This window comes from Mustela erminea, chromosome 1 (genome assembly GCF_009829155.1).
Source record: "Mustela erminea isolate mMusErm1 chromosome 1, mMusErm1.Pri, whole genome shotgun sequence".
Taxonomy (NCBI): domain Eukaryota; kingdom Metazoa; phylum Chordata; class Mammalia; order Carnivora; family Mustelidae; genus Mustela; species Mustela erminea.
The window spans coordinates 3552006-3573460 of NC_045614.1; the positions used below are offsets into that span (position 1 = coordinate 3552006).

General features: G+C 62.2%; 1 protein-coding gene across 8 annotated transcripts in view; it reads left to right on the top strand.

Annotated features, from left to right (window-relative positions):
* KDM4B (lysine demethylase 4B) overlaps positions 1-21455 on the top strand; it is a 132575-nt gene that overhangs the window by 50609 nt on the left and 60511 nt on the right. For all 8 annotated transcript variants that reach the window (XM_032307124.1, XM_032307094.1, XM_032307085.1 and 5 more), the window contains 3 exons: positions 1618-1793; positions 2312-2426; positions 6771-6964. In XM_032307124.1, coding sequence (XP_032163015.1) covers positions 1618-1793; positions 2312-2426; positions 6771-6964 — 485 coding nt within the window. The remainder of the gene's footprint in view (positions 1-1617; positions 1794-2311; positions 2427-6770; positions 6965-21455) is intronic.

The window sequence follows — 21455 nt, forward strand, 5'->3', positions numbered from 1 at the left end:
TGACCCCAGCACCCAGTTGTTACGAGGCCTTCTGCCACACAGGGACACCCCATGTGGCTTATTGCAGTGGGGCCTCGGAGCAGGGAGAGGGCATGTCCCCAGAAAGCCTTGACGGACCAGCCGTGTCCCCATTTACCTTGAATCGGGGTTCCCAGCCTGGGCGCTGCCGACATTGAGGCGGGTCATTCCTTTGGGGGCATCCTGGGTGCCATGGGGAATAGCCCCTGTCGTGGCAGTCACAGATGTCCCGAGATGTGGCCCAGTGTCCGCTGGTGGCAGGGTCAGCCCGGGTGGGAGCCTCTGACTTCCGCTTCCTGCTGTTACTTACTCCTGCTCCTGGAGTAAATCCCCGAGTGCTGATGGTGGAGGCAGCACCTTTCAGTTGTTAATTGGCAACTGGAGAATGAGTGTTTTCATGGCCAAGCAAAGCCTTTTCTTTCACTGATGTCTGTCGGGGACTCCTTGGGGACGGCAAATGAATTTCAGCCGTTCTGAAAGCTGCTGGCCACCTTGGGCGTTGACATCGTGTTCTTGCCTTGCTGGCCCTGAGCTGCCAGAGGCCTCGGCCTCCTGAGTTCTTGGCTGCCGCACAGAAAACAGGTCAGTCTAGTTCCTTTTCCCAAAGCTGCTGGGTGACCCACTGGACATCTTGGAAGGAGAGTTGTTTGCAGACACCTTCCCAGGACTGAGGGAGACCAGCCCTTGGCCCCAGGGGCCTTCGCAGAAGCCAGCTGGGTACCCAGGAGGCCCCCACCCGGCCCCGAGGCCTCGCCCAGAAGAGAAGGGGAAGCAGGAGGGCAAAGAGGCGAGTTGGGCGAGCTCAGTGCATAACCCGTGACCCCACTCTGGGCAGCCCTTCCCGGGAGCCCTTCCTGCAGGCCTTTGGGGGCTCTCCTGGGGTGGGGAGTGGTCGCCTGCGGGCCCTGCCGCCGCCGCCCTGTTCCTTGGAGTGACCTTCTTGGGTCTTGTCTCCTAGGGTTTGTGGCGTTATCACTCTCCGCCTCTGGTGTCTCACCGGCTCTTCTCTGTCCTTTGCACTTAGCACTTGTCCCCTCTCTACAGTTTCTTTATCCTTTATGGGGTCTCCTCATCTGCTCCGTCCCATGATGGAAGGCCCTCACCGGTCTTTGTTGTCTAATGTCCCTCTGGCAGCCAGAGCTGTGTTTGCCCCTTGGAGGTGTCCCGGGTGGGGGGCGGCTCTGAGCCCGGCTTGCGGTGCTGACTTCCACGCAGCCGGCGGTGTGGCCGCGGAGCGCCCGACTGGGCGAGAGCGTGGGAGCCCTGGGCCCCCACCTGCTTGCTCGCTTGGTGATGGCACATCTGTGCGTGGGGGCCTGACCCTGGGGTCTGCGGGGTCCGCTCCCAGCTCCTGGAGCCCAGGCTGAGCTGTAGAGGGCCCAGCAGGCAGTGTCGGGAGGCCAGCACAGCTGCGCTCCGGCAGGCAGTGCCCGTGGCCCCACACGGGTCACCTGGGAGTCCGAGGAAGGGTGGAGATGGTCCTGGTGCTGCCGCGGTGTGGGGCCCGGATGCGGGCCCGGGGAGCCGCCGTCGGTCTCCTGGCGGAGGCAGTGTGGCCTCCCGTCTGCAGACGCCGCTGACTCCCCTCTTGCCGCGCAGATCATCCCCCCAAAGGAGTGGAAGCCCCGGCAGACGTACGATGACATCGATGATGTGGTCATCCCGGCGCCCATCCAGCAGGTGGTCACAGGCCAGTCAGGCCTCTTCACACAGTACAACATCCAGAAAAAGGCCATGACTGTCGGGGAGTACCGCCGCCTGGCCAACAGCGAGAAGTATGTGGCTGGGCTGGGGGGCGGGGAGGGGCGGGTGTCCGGGGGGGCCCTGAGGACCCGGTCTCTGAGGTGGAATCACACCTTGAGGGCCTCTAGGTACCCTGAAGTGGGGCCCTTGGCGGATCCTGACTCTGGGGGTGTAGAGAGAGTGGGACGCAGTGGGGACTGCCGTCCTGGCCCCCGAGACAGGGCCTGGCTTCTGGTCTGGTATTTGCAGAGCAGAGGGCGGAGGGCAACCCTCAGAGCCCGCGTCCTCATCTGCTGCAGTGGTCCCTGGTGTGTGTTCCCACTCGGGTGCCCCAGGCCCTGGTGGCTGAAGAGATGTGACGAGTGGGTATTGCTGCGGGGCAGGGGGGTGCCTGCTACCCATCCGTACCCTCTCAGCCCCAAATAAATGCTCTCCCAGGGCCACATCCGCGTTCTCCTGGCTGGGCTCCGAGGTGGGGGCGGAAAGCCTGTCTCCAGCCGGGCCCCAGAGGGTGGGCCCCACGGCCATGGTCGCTGTGTTCATCCTCCAGGTACTGTACCCCGCGGCACCAGGACTTCGATGACCTGGAGCGCAAGTACTGGAAGAACCTGACCTTCGTGTCCCCCATCTACGGGGCAGACATCAGCGGCTCTCTGTACGACGACGTGAGTGCCCAGGGCCCCGCCGTGCGCTGGGGACCCAGGGACGCCATTCCCTGGGAGGCAGTGGAGGGAGAGGCGTGGGAATAGGACTTAATCTTGCGACCCAGTACAAGATGCTGCGGCCCAGTGCCGGCCCAGTGCCGGCCCAGTGCTGTGGCCGGCTTCATTGGATGTTCTGTCTGGGCCCTGGTGACAACCACGTGTTCAGTCTCAAGGTGAAGAAAGAGAGAATCCGGGTGTGTTCCTGATTTGCAGAATCTGTCCTGCAGGACTGTCGCCCCCCACCCTGATCTGAGCTCAGGAAGCCTGTAGCTGACCTCCCAGGGCCATCCTAATGCTCAGTTAGTCTGGTACTTTCCTCTCCAGGTGCTATCACTCTGTCTCCGGGGGACTCCGGGGCCCTGAGTTCTAGCCCCTGGGCTGGGCTGTGAGGGCCCTGGGGATACCTGGGGCAACAGAGGGGCCTCGTGCTGGCCCGGGCCTGTCCAGGGGCACAGACCACACCCTGGTGGGGACGCGGTGCGGAGGCCTTGCAGAGGTGCCGCTGTTCGGCAGGACGGGGGTTTGAGTGGGACCCCCACTTTTTTAGGGGACCGTTTATTAATCCTTATGGTGTTTCTGATATTCCTGGGATGGCTTTACCAAGACCCATTGATTTCTAAGCTCTTAAGCCTGCCTCTCTCCTGCGTGTGTTCTGCCCTGGGGCTCTCCCTGGGGGGGGTCCCCAGCTGCCCTCCCTGCCGCCCCGAGCCCTGACTCTGAAGGATCTGTTGCTGGATCGCTCTGTCCTTCATCCGTGCTCCTCGTGAGAGTAGCTGGGGGCGCCTCCTGCGTCCTGGGCTTGGGGGGTGCTGGTGTGGGTGGGAACGAGGCCCCTCAGAAGGATCAGGACCCTCCTGAACGCATCAGGACAAGCGGTGAAACGTGTTTCCTGAGAGGTGTTGGAAGGGCGTGACTACCGCTTCGGTCCCAGTGGTTCGCCCGACTTGGGGAGCCTGTCTGACCTGGGACCCACTGGCCTTCCAGCTAGGGGGTCCCGGTTCGTGGTGGGGGCAGGTTCATTCCTCTGAGCCGGGCATCAAGGGCCAGCATGTCAGACTCAGGGAGCTCACCCTTAAGAACCCGAGGGAGACGCCCTCGCCCTGGGAGGTCAGGGACTAAGCTGACTCGTGGCCGTGGTTTCCCCTTCCTTGGACCTTGGTTTCCCCATCCACAAGAAGGGATACAGATGGTATGTGGCTGTCCCCCAGCAAGGGTGTCCTGGACCAGGAGGTTTGGTTTCTCCCTGGGACCCTGAGCTCAACCACTTGGTCTTGAGCCCACAGCAGTGACAAGCTCGTGAGGTCACTTGGCATCCTGCCACGTGCACGCCTTGGCTGTGGCGAGGACAGCAGGACGGGGGCCCAGAGGCCCTGTCAGCACAGACACATCTAACGCGAGGGGGCATAGCCCGGTCTCTCACCCTGCCCCTGCATACCTCAGCTGGCGTGCAGCTCACCCCAGGGCCTTGAACTTTCCAGGACTGTGAGCAGTTGCCCTGTGTGTGGTTGCAGATGCGTTCGGAACCATGAGCCAGCTTGCCCTTGCGCCTGGCTCAAGGTGGCAGGAATTCCCGTGGCAGGCTGACTGGGGGACAGTGCGACTGCGACTCTGGGCTTTCTGGGGCCCGTCTGGTCCATCCACTCGGGCTGTGGCTGCTGGTCCTGCCTGCCGCCTCCAGACGTCGGCGCTGCCACTGCTCCCTATTCCTCTGCTCGCCTCGAGGGCTTCCCGGCCCCACAAGAGGGGCCCAGCCGCCCAAGCCCTTTTTCCCATGTCAGGCCGCCAAGGACCGGAGGGACCCGTCGCAGCAGCCCTAGATCAGGCCTCACCTCCTGCCCCATTCCGGCCAGGCTCAGGGCAGCTCCCTGAAGGGCTCTGGCAGGAGGCCAGCATTGGGGGGGTCCCTGGGTGCTGTGCCCCCTGCTCTGTGAGAGCATGAGGAAAACGATTTTCCTGGGGGCTCTGCGGAAGCCCCGTGCTTCATGTTTGTGACCTTCCGGCCTCCTCCTTGCCCCGGGGAGACCTCAGGGCTCAGAGGCCGGGAGCCTTGTCCCCGTCCCCGTCCCCGTCCCGCTGTTTGTGTACAGTCCCGGTCGTTGGCGCTCCCCATGCGGCCACAGCTGGGATGAAGCTCTGGTGCTCGAGGGCTGGCACTGCGCAGCCCCGTGAGGGCCTGCGGTTCGACTTCCCGGACTCGGAATCATGACTTCTAGGAAGGGATTCTGATCCCAACAGCTGCCGGGTTAGAAGAGCTGAAGTTTCTGTGTTGCGTTAGGACGAGCGGGGAAGTCACATGCCTGTTTGTCCGAAGGGCCGTTCTTGTCCACGGAGTTCAACTAAGTTAGTGCTCGTGGGGATCGGTTGCTCCTCTGTCCGTTGTCTGACCTACTTTGTGTTTTTCAAAGGAAGCATAATTGAGATGTAGTTTACACACCACCCAGTTCCCCCACGTAGAGCTTACAGTTCAGTACTTTCTACTGTATTTCACTGAGTTGTACGGCCATCACCACAATCAATTCCAGAACATTCTGTGAGCCCCCAAAGAAACCCTTTCTCATCAGCAGTCACTCCCTGTACCCCCGTCCCAACACCCATGAGCCTCTCCTGTCTGTGGATGAGCCTGGTCTGGGCATGTCACAGGTGGACTCACACCCCGTGTGGCCTTCTGTGTCTGGGTCCCTCCCTGAGTGCCGTGGGCTCAGGGTCTATCCCCAGGGCAGCACACGGGCGCCTCCCTCCTGTCTGCGGCCCAGTGACCTGCCCGTGCGTGGTGGACACGTGTGCTGTCCATTCGCTTGGGTTGTTTCCACTCTCTGGCCGTGGCGAGTCGCATGGCTGTGAACGTGTGGACGCAAGTCTCCGTGCGGACCGATGTTTTCATTGCTCTCGGGCACGTCCCTAGGCCATCAACTGGGTCCTCACGTGCTAAGTCCACATTTACCTTCCAAGGAACGGCCTGCGTCCTCCCCCGGAGCGCGCCCTGTTTCCTGTCCCCAGCAGCAGGGCGCCTCCAAGGGCTCAGTTTCTTCCGTGTCCTCCCCGACGCTTGTCACCGTCTTTCTCTTCGCCCCTGCGCGTCCCCGCACGTGTGACGTCATGTCCGCCCTGCAGTTTTGACCTGAGCTTGCCTGTGAGTTAACGAAGTCGAGCCTCTTTGCACCTGCTGGTAAACCGCCTGCGCTTGCTTTGAGGAGAAACGTCCGCGTGGCTCTTTGCCTTCTTTTTAATCAGGTTAATTGTTCCTACTGTAGTTATGAGACCTTTGGAGAGGACACGAGTCTCTGACCTGATGGGTGACTCACGCATATTTTCTCCTCTTCTGTGGGTTTTTTTTTTTTTTTTAAAATTTACTTATTTGACAGAGAGAGATCACAGGCAGGCAGAGAGGCAGGCAGAGACAGAGAGGAGGAAGCAGGCTCCCCGCTGAGCAGAGAGCCTGACGCGGGGCTCGATCCCAGGACCCTGGGATCATGACCTGAGCGGAAGGAAGAGGCTTTAACGCACTGAGCCACCCAGGCGCCCCTCTTTTTCACTTTATTGATGGTGGGTTTTTAGAGATTTTTAATTGGGTGAAACCTGATTTCTCTTTTTGTTTTCCTCGAGTGCTTCTGAGTCTGTGTTGGGGTTCCTGGCTTCTGCCTGGGGCTCACCTTGCCAGGACCAGCCGCTTGTTCCAGGGCCTGTAACGGGAAGGGCCCGAGCTGGGTGCGGCGCAGGGTGGGCTTGGGATGGAGAGAAGGCGGACGCTCGCTCAGCATCTCCTCAGGCTTGGGGGGCTCTCCAGGGACGGGAAACAGATCGACGTGGATCTTATGAGCTCTCATGGCAAGATGGGACCTGTCTGGGCATGAGGAATAGATGAGTCCGGCGGGCAGGGGTTCTGGCCTCGTTTGCCTGGTTCCGAAAGCCATGCCTGTCTCCCCTGGCAGAAAGTGCCCGAGGGCCGGGCGGTCTGGCCCCTTTGCTGAGCTCGCCCCACTCCACGGTCCTCTTTCTCCTCCCGTGTCATTGGCTCTGAGGCGCGTTAATTACTCACAACCAAACCTCAGCCTTCCCAGCATGGCCTTCACTGCCTGTGACGAAGGCCTAGCTCGGCGTGGCATCCGGAGGGAGCCCTACGTGGCCCAGGCTGAGGAGCCCCCAGTGGGGTTTAGACCCTGCGGCAGGTGGGGCTGCGACGTGGGCCGGGTCGGGGCTGGCCACGACCTCTCGGGCCCTCCGCGCAGGCTGCCTTGTAGGCTTCCTGTGCTCCTGCCGGGCCCCCGGGGATGGGCCGCCACCAACCGTGTGCTCGCTGCCCTGCAGGACGTGGCCCAGTGGAACATCGGGAGCCTGCGGACCATCCTGGACATGGTGGAGCGTGAGTGCGGCACCATCATCGAGGGCGTCAACACCCCCTACCTGTACTTCGGCATGTGGAAGACCACCTTCGCCTGGCACACGGAGGACATGGACCTGTACAGCATCAACTACCTGCACTTCGGGGAGCCCAAGTCCTGGTGAGTGGCCGGCCGGCAGCCGGGCCGCGGCGGGGGCGCTGCCCGTGCGCTCCGGGGGGCTACACGGGTGAGGGGGCGCCTTCTGGGGGCCCCTGGGGACAGGCTCAGGCCTGTGGCCGGGCAGGCCCAAGTCGAGGGGCTCCAGCAGCTTGTGACCCGTTGGTCCAGCCCCGTTGGCTTCAGGGGCAGCCTCGGTGGGGGATCAGGGGGCACGCGTCCCCAGAAGTGAGCTTCCTGCTCCCTGGAGCTCACGGTTCGCCTCTGTGGGGGCGGTGTCTGCGGCATGTCTGTGGTGCTGGGGTGCTCCCTGGGGCTGTGGGCCCCGGGGAGTGGTTGGCTGTGAGCCCTGGGCCTCCCCGCATCACCTCCCCCTCCCTGCCCCTCTGGCCTCTAGCTTGGGGGGGGGGGCGGGGGGCATTAGTAGCCCCCTGCTGGCAGGGTGGCCTGAAGGAAGGCCATCCTGTGAGCGATGGGCCCTGCAGGCCAGGTGGAACATCCAGCGCCATCTGTGTTCTGGATTCTGGGAGCTGAGCGCCCCCTTCCCATCCGCCTTCCACTGGCGGGACTGCCGTGTGCCGCCTTCTGTGTGAGGCCGCCTCTGTTCCCTGCGGTTCCCAGCAGAGATGTCGCCGCTGGTCCTTTACATCTCCTTGCCTTTTCCCAGCTGTCTTAGAAGGTTCTGTTACAGTGATCATCGCCGCCCAGAGGGAGTGGGAGGCAGAGCAGGAGCCCCAGGAGCAGCCCGTGGCCTCTGGAGCTCAGCCGAGTGCCTCCGCATGTGGAGGGGGCGGGGCGGGGGTGGGGGTGGAGAGGACCCGGCGTAGTCGGGGACCCAAGCTGGCCCCTCACGCTGCGGAGCCTGTGCCCACAGGCGTGGGGGAAGGCCATCTCCAGGTCCCTGGAAGTCACTGGGGCCTCCTAGAGCCCTTGGCTAAGGGAGGGTGGGAGCAGGCCCTCTGAACAGAGGGCTCAGAAGCCAGCAGGAGGCCCAGGCCAGGGGGGAGGACATGCCTCCCTGTCCTGGCGTTGGCTATGGGACCACCCTTGGCTCCCCTCTGAGGTGGCCGCAGTGGGATCCTGGCCCTGCTCTCCTGCAGGGGCTCCTGGTCTGACAGGGAGGGCTGCGGAAGCATTGGGAATGAACGTGGCAGAGGCTGCCTAATGAGTGACCTGGAGGCCTACCACAACACACATGGTCCCTGACGTTGCTGGAGGTCAGGAGTCTGACTCAGGTTGCATTGGGCTAAACGCAGGCCTGAGCAGGGCCAGTTCCTTCCAGAGGCTTCAGGGGAGACCTGGCTCCTGCCTCTTGCTGGCCTGGGTCTCCCCCCTCCCACCCCCCCACGCCCCCACCCCCGCCCATCCTCACCTCCAGCAGCGCAGGGTCTGCCCATCTCCGGGACGCCCACCCTCTGCCTCCCACTTATGAAGGCCTCTTGAGGACGCTGGGCCCACCAGGACCCCAGGGTCACCCCCACTTGGGGGCCTTGACTTCATCCCGCCCACAGAGTCCCTTTACTGCGTGAGGTGACATTGTTAACAAATTCTGGTGGTGAAGCCGAAGGCATCTTTAGGGCCGCCGTCCTGCAGGCCAGGGGCCCTCTGACCTTCGCGTTGCACTGTATCGTTAACCTTGTGCGTGTGCTGGGATGCTGGTAGGATTCCGAGCGCTTCTTGCTGGCAGTTCACTTGTCTCTGTGGCTTTGCTGCAGCTCTGGGTCATCGTGGCCTCTGGCTGGGGGGTACTTACCTTGTAGGAGGCATTTGGAGAGAGATCGATGGGGTTGGTGATGCCCATTGCAGGAAGGCCCAAGTCTCACACCCCGTGTGGTCCTGAGCCCGTGGGTGGAGGTGCGTTCTGGTAGGCAGTGTCACCCCAGGGCTGCCCAGGAGGGCCCAACAACAGCTCGGTTACCCCGTCCCCTCCCCTCGCCTTGATGGCAGGGTCAGGCTGCAAGACCGTGAGGCGCTAGTCCAGGCCCGTGGGGAAGGGCTGTGCTCCGGCCCAACCCTGCAGCGGTGAGCAGGGCCTGGTGGTGCTGCTGGCGGGGTGAGATGCTTGTGCCCCTTCCCTGGGGGCTCTGCTTGCCGGCTCCCAGTGCTTCGTTTCCTCCCTGTGGGCCGGGGCAGGCTGAGCACCGCCAGAGAGCCTTCTGGTCCACAGGCTGGGGTGTGTGCAGTGTGTGTGTGTTTGCATGTGAGTGTGAGAGTATGTGCGAATGTGTGAGCGTGCGTATGTGTGCACGGGAGTGTGTGTGTCTGTGCATACGTGCTTGTGTGTGAAGGTGTGAGTTCACGTGTGTATGTCTGAGCATGTGTGGGCGTGTATATGTGTAAGTGTGCGGTCATCTGTGATGTCTGAGTGCGTGTGCGCTGTGGTCCCAGCTCACTGGTCTGGATGGTTCCTAGTGCTGCCCCCCGCCACCCTGGGGCGGGGCTGGAGGGCGGGGCTGTCTCTCTGCTCTGGCACCAGTTTCCGATCCCAGGCCCGCGCGGCTCCCCCGAGCACCACTAGATGGCGCCCCCACCCTTCAGCGCTGGCTGTGCTGCCTGCGCCCGTGGAAATTTCCCAGGTTCTTCCATCCTTTCTGTGGACTCCTGGACCCCAGCAGTGATGGCCCCAGAGGCTCCCTGGGAGCGGCAGCAGGAGGAGAGTGAAGACTGCCCCGGTGGGGCTCCCCCACTGCGGACGCCCTCGTTTTGGCTTGGGTCTGCTGGCCAGAGGGATCGGAAAGGGAGAAAACCCACCTTTTCCTTAGAATACAGAACAGAACACACGAAGGGAGCCCCAGCTGAATGCTGCTCGTGCCAGCCAATGGCAGGTTCAGCTTTAGCTGGTGGCCCTGCCTGAGGATGCGGTGGCCTCGGGCGGCTTGGGGCAAAGTGTGAGCTTGTGATGGGCAGCGACGGTCACAGAGAGGGTCACTTGGGAAGTGGCCTGGAGAGTCCAGAGAGGTGAGGGAGAGGGCACTAGGAACATGAAGGGTAGCAGCCCCCGGCTGGTGGGGCGGCTAACGGGCAGGACTGACTGCTCTGCGCTCGCCTCCGACCTCTGGCGGCTTGGGGTTGAGGCTGCAGCCGCAGCACCCTGTCCCCTCCTGTCTACCCACCCCCGCTTCCGCCCCTTCACTCCCACTCACTCCTGAGAGCCCTGGGGCAGCAGTCGGCAAGGCTGGCATCGGGCACAGCAGCGGTTCATCTGAGGGAAAGAATGTTCTGGAAGGCAGCTTGACCTTGGTCTTGGTTTCTGGTCTTGAAGTGGGAGGGCATCACACACACGGGGTACCTCGTGCTGACAGAGTGTGGCCAGTGGGAAGAGGCTCCTCTATGTAGGCTTCTTGCCCCCCCACCCCAGCGGCTTAGCTCAGGCACCCTCTCCCCAGAACCCAGGTGGGGGCCCCAGATGTTGGCAGGGCACCCCACGTTTGTACTGGCTAGGTGTGACCTTGGCGCATCTCCTTGTCCGATAGTGGACCCTGGGAGGGCAGGGCCCTCGGTCTCCCCCGCCCACCCCCGGGTCCCTAGTCCCCAACAGGGACCTGGCCTGGCGCAGAGAGGGGGCTCCGTGCCTATCTGGGTCCTAGAGGGCCAGTGCCATGTCATGGGAACTGGTCCTTGGGGCTGAGACCCCTCTGGGTGCCCCCACCACCAGAGCCTGGGGGTGGGTGTGGCCCTTCTGGTCCCTGGGCTGGTGGTTCAGGGGGCCGCTGGGTGGCGCCCCTGCTCCTGGCCCTTGTCTGGGGCCCTGGGGCCTGCGCAACCGCCCCCCCCCCCCATCATACTCAAGCCCGTCTCCCTGATTGCTCGTTCCTCCGGCGTCTGCAGCAGCTTAATTGCAACCATTTCCGAGTATTTCGGTAGCGTTGTTTTTTTTTTAAGTGTCGACGTCCTCAGGTTTACAGCGTTTTATGGGGCCTTCCTGGGTCTGTTGCTACTTTGGGAGCGTGATTTGTGTGTCACAGTGGCGTGAACAGCCGGGCGTCGATGAGAGCGTGGAATTGCTTCAGAAGGCCGGCACTGGGCGGTGCTCTCAGGCAGCAAAGGCTAAGAATATCTGAAGCATTTGAGTGCTTCAAAATCCCTTTTGAGATGGGGATTTAAAATAGACCTGCTGCTTGCAACTCAGCCACTCCCTGGCCTTCCTGGGGCCAGTGAGGCCGGGAGGGCGGCCCGCTAGGCCGGTGGGGAGGGCTGTGGGATTCTACTCCGGTTCAGACAGCTGGGCCTTCTGGGAAGTGCTGGGGGCGGTGGACCACCTGCCCTCCCAGGCCCTCCCAGAGCCCCTGGTGCTCACTGAGCTGGAGGCGATGTCCCACAGCCGCCCCAGGACGGCCGCCAGCCGCAGTCCTTCCCTGCACGCTGTAGCCACGGTGGGCCCCAGGCCTCATGAGCGTGCCGTGGGGGGCTGTAGGCTGATGGGAACGGCACCCCCACCTGGCATGGCGTCTTGCTCAGATCCAGACCGAACACGGTGTTCCCGACAGCGTCCCCTCTTGTTCTCTCTGTGGCTTCCTTGTGCCCAGCGGGGGGTGGGGCAGGGGATGGGGTGGGAGAGGGAGAGTGGGGGGAGGACAGGCCTCCCAGGGGTCTCCTGAGGGCCCCTGGGATGGGGGTGGGGCAGCCAGTGTTCCCTGCAGGGCGTTCGTCTGGGCCCTGACCCTGGCCGTCAGGCCCGTGACTCAGCAGCATCCCCTGGTCCCGGAGTTGTGAGTTTTCTCTGGCTGTGTTCTCAAGGCTTCCCCAGCCTTCCCTGCCCGCCTGCTTCTGTTGGCCTGGGATGCATCTCTCAGGTCCTCCCGGCAGGGAGCACGTCCTCAGACCCGCACGTGTGCCCGCACGCACGCCTGCCCCACGTGTGCAGTGCACGTGCTTCACTCGTGCAGGCGTCCCGCGTGGGGGCTGGGGGAGCCTCCGGGAGGAAGCCTGTTCCCACGGAGGGCATGGAGCCTCCCTGCCCGCGGGCTCGTGCAGTGTCCTGGGCACCAGGAAAGGAGCCTTGCAAGCAAGAGTCCGGGGACAGGGTGGCGGTGAGGGCGATGGTGCTGGAGCTTCGCTTCTCTGCCCTTTAAGAAGCCCGAGTGAGCCTGGGCACCGGGGCGCACTGAGAATTTTTCCTTTTGATGTGGCTGCACCTAGAGTTTCTCACTGGATTTTTCCCTCAGGGGAGTTTCACCGGAGAGGGACGGGGCGGCCTTTCTTCTGTTGCCGGGGAGCTTGACTCCCAGCGGGCACAGCTGTCTCTGCACGTGCTGCTCTGGGGGCCCATGTGTGCGCGTGTATGTGAGTGTGCACGTGTGTGTGCACGTGTGCACGAGTGTGGGCACGCGTGTGGTTTGAGGACGTGTACTCCCTGCCGTGGGGCACGAGGAGGAAGGGTGCCGCGGGTACAGACGCTGGTCGGCTCCCGTTCCCTGCTCTCAGTGCAGCGTGGGAGAGAGGCTGCACACGCTGGGCCCAGGATTGCGGGTCTGTTGCCCGGGGGGCGGGGGGCGGTGCCGGCCGATCAGGGCTCTTCTGGGGAGGGGGGCTGCCGGGCGGCTCCCTTGCCCCTTGGCTGTGTGTCTGCCTCGCTGCAGGCCCGACCACAGCCCACTTCCCAGCTTGGCTTCTTCCCAGAGGATAGGCACCTGCCGCTCTCCCTCCCTGCCTCCCCCCTGCCTCCCTCCTTCCCTCCCTGCCTCCCCCCTGCCTCCCTCCTTCCCTCCCTGCCTCCCCCCTGCCTCTCTCCTTCCCTCCCTGCCTCCCTCCCTCCCTCCCTGCCTGCCTTCCGCCTTGCTTCCCTGCCCCTGGGCCTGCCTCCCTGCCTTCTCCTTGGTGTCCAAAGCAGGCTCCCCAGGCCTGACTGCAGGGGGCGCTGCTGGACCACCTTGAGGGCCTCTGCTTAGTGCCCAGGGAGCTTGGGACTGAGAAGTCCCGGGGTGGACGGAACCTGGAGAAGGCTTGGGGACTTCGGCTTCTGAGCCTGGCTCAGTGGGGACCAGGGGTCCCCATTCTTTGACCCGGGCAGAGCCCATCATCTGGCAACCAGAGTAACTCCTCCCAGCGGCTGGAGAGGTCTGTGGTGTCAGGGAGGGCTCGGCTAGCGGCGGATATGGATGGAGACAGCTTCCCAGATTGGTTTTAATAACTCCGCTTTCCTGCACCGTGTCCTGTCACCGCGTAAGATGCAGGAGGGCAATCGGAACTCTCCCTCCAACCCCCTTCTCCGGGCCAAAGCCCCATTTGGGCATCTGGGGACAGAGCCCTATGATGGCTCAGTGTGACCGCCGCGCCTGGGGAGGCTGGGTGCGAAAGACCCACCAGGCTGCCAGAAGGGAAGCTGTCCGTCTGGGCCTTGTTAGCAAAGCTGGGGAACCCGGCCGGGCCATGCTAGCCTCAACCCCGGGTCCTGCGCGGAGGCGGCGGAAACAGCAACAGAAGGAGTGTTTCCGAGCAGGAAGCTCCCCGAGAGCAGACTCTCACTGAGGCAGGAGGTGTCAGAACCCCATGATTAAAAAGGGACAGAGAAGGTGGCGAGATGGATCACTCGGTGTGTGAGTCAGCACGCCGGGCCGTGGAGTCCTGCTCTCCGGGCCCCGTGACCACTCTGAAGCATGCGACATCGGTCTGCAGAGTGGCCCAGCCCTACAGCCCCAGCCAGAGTCCAGTCTTGCCCCAAACATGCCACGGGTAGAGTTTCCTGGTGGGGCCCAGCCCCCTTCTGCAGGAAGATGGCCACTGTCCCAAATGGCCAGGCAAGGCCCCCAGAGTGCTGAGCTAGACCCACTGAGGCCCAGTTGCCCAGCCTGCTGGTTCTGGCTGGGTACCTCGGCTGCCTGCGGAGGGACCCGCTGTGGCACTCGGCTTCCCTGCTGGGTGCGCGGGGCCGTGGGTGGGCAGGGAGTGTCTCCTCTGTTCCCCTTGCAGAGTCTCCTCTTGGGAGGGAGGGACTGTGGCTGCAGAGCTGAATGTCCTTTGTTCCAGTGTGCCTGACCTGTGTGCCCAGTGTCCCCTTCCAGGGGACAGGAGTAAGTGTCGGGGGCCACGCAGGGAACTTGTGGGAATGATAGCCGGGTCGGCCCCCCGGGTCCCCTCCTGGGTTTCCCAGAGCCCTCGGCCCAGCGTCTGGATCAGAACCACAGACATCCTGCTTGTCGGGAGCGTGTAGAGCAAAATCCGAAAGCTGATTTCAGCCCTGGAGAATGAACTCCTGATGCCGGCGACACCTTCGCGTCGCAAGCCGGGCATCAAGTGTCACTGGACTGCGAGAGTGAGACGGTGTCGTTAGTCACCACAGCGAGTATGACAGGCCGTTCCGGAGAAGTCTGCACGGCGTGGTGCCTTGCACTGCGCGTTTCAGACCATCCCGTGTGTCTGCTTCTTTTCTTCCGGCGTCACACGCCCAAAGTCTGATCGCCTGGCACTGTTCTGGCAACACCGCGTGCCACGTGAGAGCATGGGCTGGGTGCCACTTGGCGGGGATCAGAGGACCCCGGAAACCTGGCGTGTTTTGGGGCGCTGCCCCCCCCGGGGCTCCACACGGCGGGTGGTGGGATCCGTGCCTGTGGGCTGGCTCCTCGCCTCCCGCGGCCTGCTGGCGGTCGGTGTTTGTTCGGGGAATGCAAAGTGATTTTAACATCATGCTAAGCAGAGGAAGGTCAGCCTTCTGCTAAGGAAAAATCTCGCCATATGCTTTTCTCAAGAAGCCAGGGAGAGGGAGTGGGGCTTCTTCTGGCATCGCGGGTGGCCTGACGCCTCGCCAGGAGCCCGTACAGTGGGCAGCTGCGCGGCGGGGGGGTTGGGGAGGTGCTGGGGGAGGGCGGTGGGTCTAGGAATCAGGGTCTGGGTGTCGCAACGCACCCCAGGCAAACACGGGGCTGTGGGGCGCTCTCCTCGTGCCTCCCGTGGTTGTCCCGGGCCCTCTACCCCAGTCTCGGCGGCATGCTCTTTCCATGAAAAGACGCTTTGGTGTTTAGAACTGTTTTAGTTTTATGGCACTGCGGAGGAGCTGGTCCAGGCGCTCCCCATCACCCCCACCGAGTCCCTGCTGGGCTCCCCCATCGGGCTGGGACCCTGTCGCAGTTAACGGACCCGTGTTGCTACACTCTCCATAAGCAAAGTCCTCGAATTATTCCGATTTCCTCAGTTTCCCCCAGTGTCCCTTTTCCGTCCCAGGACCCTGTCCCAGGCTCCCACGTGACAACAGAGTCGTCACGTCTCCTTGGGTTCCTCCGGGCTGGGACCGGTTCTCAGACTTCCCTGGTTTGGGGCTCCCCTTGATGGTTGGCGCGGGGGACAGGGCAGGGGTTTGGTAGGAATGGGTGGGCTGGGGGGGATGGGCTTGGGGAGGAAGACCTCCGAGGCAGGTGTCCTTCTCCTGACGCCATCTTGGGGGACAGCTTGTCGCTGCAGACTTTGCCTCGGTCCCCTGGCTGAGGTGGGCCATCAGGTGTCACCCCTGCTTAGTCACTCTTCCCAGTTTCCGTGTTGTTCTGTTTGAAGTGTACGCTGAAAAAAAAAACAAAAAACAAATAAAAAAAAGCAAAAAACAAATCGGGAAGGGGGAGAGAGCTGCGAATAGAGCAGCGTGCGCCCAGTGCCTGTGGTGGCAGATGTGAGCATCCTGGCGCCCCTCCGGGTGGGGATTTTTAATGTGTTTCTTTTCCCCTGACCTCGCGTGGAGGCGGCTGGTGTTTGCTTGCTGCGTGACCAGCCAGCGGGCGTGTGGCCTGTCTTTCTTTGCTTCAGGTTCTGTAGCTCAGAACTGAGGCATGGACCCGCTAGCGCCTCAGTTGAAGCTCTCAGAGGCTGGCATCGAGGTGCCACTGGGCCCTGGGGAAGGTGCACCCTGGGATCGTCTAGGTTGTTGGCCGAGTTCTGTTCCTTTCAGTGGTAGGAACAAGGCCCCGCGTCCTTGCTGGTTGCCAGCCCTGGGCTCCTGTCGGCATCTGGAGGTCACTCAGGGCTTGCCGTGTGTCTCCCTCCAACCTCAGGCTGGCCTGGGATCCCCTCCCACTGGTACCTTGGACATGAAGAAGGGCCCCTTACCTGCTTAGGTCAGGCCCACCCAGGGTAGTCTCCCTGTATCAGGGTCTCCTGAGGTGGGAACTGAGTTATAACAGCAAAAACCCCTCACAGCAGCACCACGGGAACACTAGAGTCCCTGTGAGCAGGGGCTAGGCGTGGGCGTCTCGGGCATCTGAGAACCATGTCTGTCATATCGCCTACGTGGCGAACTGTAGTGTGGTGCAAAGAACGCACAAAACACGTCCAGCCTGCAAAGATAGGTCTTTATGTACCATTTATCGGATGACCACGGTCACCCCCATGTAACCCCAACAGTGCTGGGAAACAAACCCCCTTCCCCCTACTGCCCACCGAGGGCTCCTCCCCACCCAGAGCTAACAGCCGTCCTTCTGCCTCTCCTCCTTCTGACTTGATGGGGCTTGCATCGCTGCTTCTCTGGATCCTTCTCCTGCGTGTGTCTGTGGACCCAGGCCGCGTGGCTGGATGGTGTGTGGGTCTGAGCACCGTACAGATAGACCCATCCTTACTCTGCGTTTCTGCCAGGAGCTGGGGAGGAAGGTCCACCCTGTTTGGTGTGGCTGGAGTTCATTTGTTTCCGTGGCTGTAGGGTCTTCTGCGGTACGACTCTGCTTCCATCTGTTCCTCCGTGCCCGGGTGATGGGCGTTCAGGCTTTTTCTGCATTGGGCCAGCTGCACACGCCGCTTTAGAGTTTCTGCCTGATGCTCGTGTACGCGGTCCATTACTGCACGCGGGGGCCCAATGAGGAGTCCTGACAGTGGGGGCCATGGGGGTGCTTGGTGCAGCTCCACACCTCCCCCCTGCTCAGGGGAGGCACAGGCTGGCTGGACACCTGTTCAGGAACACGGAGCTTGGGGGTGGCGGGTCTGGGTCTGGCCCACCTTCCCTGCCACTGCTCCATGCTGCCCCTCGAACTGGGAGAGGGTGGCCCGTCAGCCTTGGCAGCAGGGTTGTCCCAGGTGGCACAGGTAGGTGGCTTGGACTTGAAGGTGTGGGAGGGCCAGGATGCTCTTCTTACGGGGTCCCCAGAACGGTCCCTGAATCAAGCCCCGCCAAACTGAATGCTGAGTTTGGTGGGTTCCTGCACGAGACAGAGATGGGAACCCGGGCTGGCAGAGGCTCTGCTGTCTGAAGCATGTGGCTTCGGCGGAGGTCACCCTGGGTGTCCAGGTCAGGCAAGATGGGTGAACGTGTTCCAGAAATTTTGATGGGCAGGCATAGGAGGCACGACCCAGGCTTCTCTCCCACTTGGTGGCAAGTGCCTGGTCACATGACCACACTTACAGCCCGGGAGCCTGGCACACACTGTCCAACCACAGGTGGGGGGTGGAGGAGGGGCAGGTGCCGAGCAAAGGGGGTTTCTTGCCTCAGCTCACGTCCCGATGGAGTGTGCACTCTGGGTCCAGCATGAACCATGCCGGTGTGGACGCCCCCTGTCAGGACGGGAGGTGACGGTGTGGGTCTGCAGCCCAGAGCAGGCCCGGGCTGGGCAGTGGCTGGCACGCCCCAGCCAAGGTCAGGGAAGCCCATGGGACTGAGGCCTGTGGGAGGAGACGGAGCTGGGCAGTCCGTGGAGAGGGGCCCAGGGGGAGGGCGGCCAGGCCGGGGGGTGGGACTGTGGGACTAGAAGGTTGGTGGTGGGTGGTTTCTTCCCCCAGACACATTCCAGCAAGAGGGGAGGGCGGGTGCGGGCGGCGATTTAGGGGCCTGGGGCCGGCAGGTCAGGCCGGTGTCCTTCTCCCCGGGGCGCCCTCCTCTCCGCTCTTCCTGCTGCTCGCGGACATAGCCCCCCCGGCTTGGTCTGGCAGGAGCCCACGGCCCCAGACTTTGGAGTCCTCTGTTCCAAGCGTGGTGATGCGCACACAGAGTAAATTGAGAGACGCGGGGTTTTGGCTGTGGGGCCGCCCGAGCTCCTGCTCCCAGGCCGGAGGGCCAGGCGAGGAGCTCGAGTCCTCTCTCTCACCGGCTGTCTAAGAAGCTGTCGGTTCCTCTGTGGGAGAGGTCACCACTGGGCACGAGTTCCCGTCCTGGGGTCCTCCAGCCCGGCAGCGGTGTTTGGATCAGGAGCTGCTGAGTCTGCGGCTGGCGGCGGGGACCCCTCCTCCCCGTGCCGAGACGAGGCCAGCCTGGCCAGGAGACGCTCCCCCCGCCCCCCACCTGGTACCGCAGACGAGCCATCAGCGATTCGGGGTCTGCGTGCAGGGTCTGGTTTCCATGGCAAATTTCTCTCCTGCTAGTGAGGTTGCTGTCGGCTGAAGGGAGAGGCCTGCAAAGCTGGGAGGGGAGAGAGCGCGAGGCTTTGTCAACTTGGCTTAAAAACCTGGCTGGGAACGCGCTTCCCCTTCACGCTGGCCCAGCAGCAGGAGGCGGGGAGGCCTCATGGCCTTAGACAGAGCGGAGGGACACCGCCCAGCTGCTTGCCAGGACAAGACCCCCCGGAGGGCCGGTCTGTCTGCTCTCGCCGGCCTGATGCTGAGTACGGCCCCCGGAGGGCCGGTCTGTCTGCTCTCGCTGGCCTGATGCTGAGTACGGCCGACTTAGCCCAGGCATGAGCTTAACTCCCCCCGAAGCGCCAGGGCCTGGCCTGACCCCAGGAGTGACCCCGAGTGGCCCGTGGCCTTGGCCTCCTGGACAGCATGCTGAGATTCAGCCTAGTGTGACACGGGGAAGCTGGAGTCCCCGGGGTGCCTGTTTGTAAGGCTGGTGTGAGCTGTGTGCTCCCCGGAGCCAGCCCTATAGGTGAGAGGGTACGTCAGAGACACACGGGGCCTCCCTGTCAGCGTGTGCCCACATGAGGGTCCGTAGGCCTTGGCGTCCGTGGCTGTGTGTGACGACGAACGCCAACGTGTCCAGGACATGGGAAATCACTTAGCAGACCCGAGCCTCCCCCCACGTTGAAGGTGTCCTCCTGGCTGGGCTCCCACCCCCCTCCCCGGCCCCGCCCGGCTCGTAGCTGTAACCCAGGCTCGTGCCGCTGCGACGTGGGGTGGCTGACACTGGCCTCTCCGATGCCTCTCGGTCGCAGACCACAGCGAACTGCCACCTTCAGCCACGTCCCTTCCGAGTTCCCATGCTCTTCAGACCTGTCCCTGTTCCTGCCTGTGCACACGGCACGCAGGTTTCAACGCAGTGCATCGGGGGGCGTCCCCGCTCTAGCACATGCCGCCCCGAGGAGCTCGGGGGCCAGGGCAGCTGGCCTGTGGGCCTGCGGTGTGCGCGCCACGGGAGGCCACCTCCGGCCCGCATTATGAGTGGGAATTCAGGCCAGTTCTTCGAGGGGGAGACTGGTTGTTCCGGGTCCCCCTTTGCCGGTGGGCCTGGGTGCCCCATCTTCAGTGCCTGCCTTTGGAAGCCTCAAAGGCACCCCCTCCCACCGCTTTAAAAACATCAAAAACAAGTACGCATGTGACTTGGTGTTTTCAGTCCTGTCCTGTAACAGAAATAATTCCCAGGTCTAAAATAAACCGGGGCTTGGGATCAGATGCCTCCAAGTCGGTAACATTTAATGGCAGGCTCGGCACCGCTCACCTTGTGAAGTGTCTCTCTTCGTTAACATGGGCTGCCCACGTGTGAGCCGGGCCCGGAGCCCCCGCATCCCCCATTCCTATGGGCTGGTGTCGGGGCAGGTGGGGCCCAGGGCCCTGCGAGAGGCCTCGGCCGCCCCCCGTGCCCACGCCCTCCCCTTGTCTCCGCGCAGGAGGCCCGTTCGTCCAGCATCCTCGGCGTGGGCCTCCCGTCGGAGACTCCCGGTTTCCGCTGTTTATTTCCTGCGTGCGTTTCAATAAAAATGTCATTATTTGAAATCCTTGACACTGCTTGTGCCAGATACCGAATTCCATCGCCTATTGTCCCGTAAAACGATCCATTAAAGATAAAACCGCCATGGCTCAATAAGGCTCTTTCCTGGGAACGAGCCGCCCTGGTCCTCGGCCGATCCTATCTCCACAGCAAGGTTTGTGTTCAGTGCGTAAAGGGGCCCCAGCGCCGGGACAAATGAGGGGGGCTGACTCTGTGGAACGAGGTTCCTTGGAAGTTAAGATGGGATTTCTCTGGGGCGCCTGGGAGGCTCAGTCATTAAGCATCTGCCTTTGGCTCCGGTCATGATCCCCGGGTCCTGGGATCGAGCCCCGCATCGGGCTCCCTGCTTGGTAGGAAGCCTGCTTGTGTTTATACTCTCGCTGCCTCTCTTTCTGTTGTACATAAAATCTCAAAAAAAAAAAAAAAAAGTGGGATTTCTCAATAGAAATTGGGCAGGCGTCCAGTTGCCGTCAGACCGTTCTAGCCGCCCACTGCAGGTCTGTGCACCTCTTTCCTCGGGGTTTAAAGGCAAGTCAGTCAGTCGGCTGGTTTTTCTAACATCTTTTATTTCTCCCGACTGGTGTGTGGGGTGACGTCGGCCCCGGATGACCCGGGCCACCCTGTGTGACTACTACTAGTCGCCTTTCACACGCCACCCATCACGATAAGGCCCCCCGGCTCACACCCAGCTTAGAGCCCCCACCACCCTGTGTCTTGAAGTTAGTCAGTCCTCAGGTCAGGTCACAAGCTGGTCCTCTTACCTTATTTCCTAAGGGACCGGCTCACAGGTGAGGGGGCATTCTAAAACGTGTTTGTGGGTCTCGGGCTCTGTTCAGAGGTGACGAATGGTGGCGTTACTGGGCCGCACCCGCTTTGCAGAGATGTGTGTTGGCTCTCCTGGGTCAGATTGCGATTCTGTCATTGGTGGGCCCATGCCCAGGCTTGTGTTTGACCTCCTTGGTGGGGAGCAGCTCCTGCTTCCGGGCCACAGACAAGGGTGGAGTCCGCCCTAGGGGGCTTCGTGGCCTGCTGTGAATATCTTTCTGGCGCAAGGGACGTCAGGCTGTCCTGGGGCCGGTGGTTTGTCCTGCTCCCTTACTGGGATGCTTCGTTCTTTCATTTACCAGCTTGTTCTTCACTTTCCCAAGTCGAACATTGTGTTGGTCATGAAAGAGTTTGTCTCTTCCCTTCTGGTCGTTACTGTCCTCTTATCTTTTTTCCTTGGCCTGTGACAGCGGCTGGCATCTTTCAGTATGGTGCTGAGGAGTGCTGTGATAGTGGGCAGCATGCCTTGCTCCCAACTTTCCAGAATGCCTCTCCTTTCTCATCATGGGAGGTCCCTCCCAGTCCTAGTCGGCTAAGAGCTTTCATACTGAATGGCTTGGAATCTTACACAGAGTTTTGTTTGTTGGGCTTTCTTTGCAACCCTGAGGGTTACAAGTCCTTCTTGGTCTTATAATACACTTCGCTGTCTGATTTTTCCAAGGTTTAATTTAGGACTTGGCAGCTGTGAGAGACTGCCCTAGCATTTTCTTGTGTGTCTTTGTCCGGTGTTGGTGACAGGGTTTCCTGTTCATTCATTCATTCATTCAAAAATATGATTTGTAGAAGGAGTTCAGTAGCATTTGGTTTTCCTGTTAGTAATGTGCATAAGCGGGTGCAGCCCTT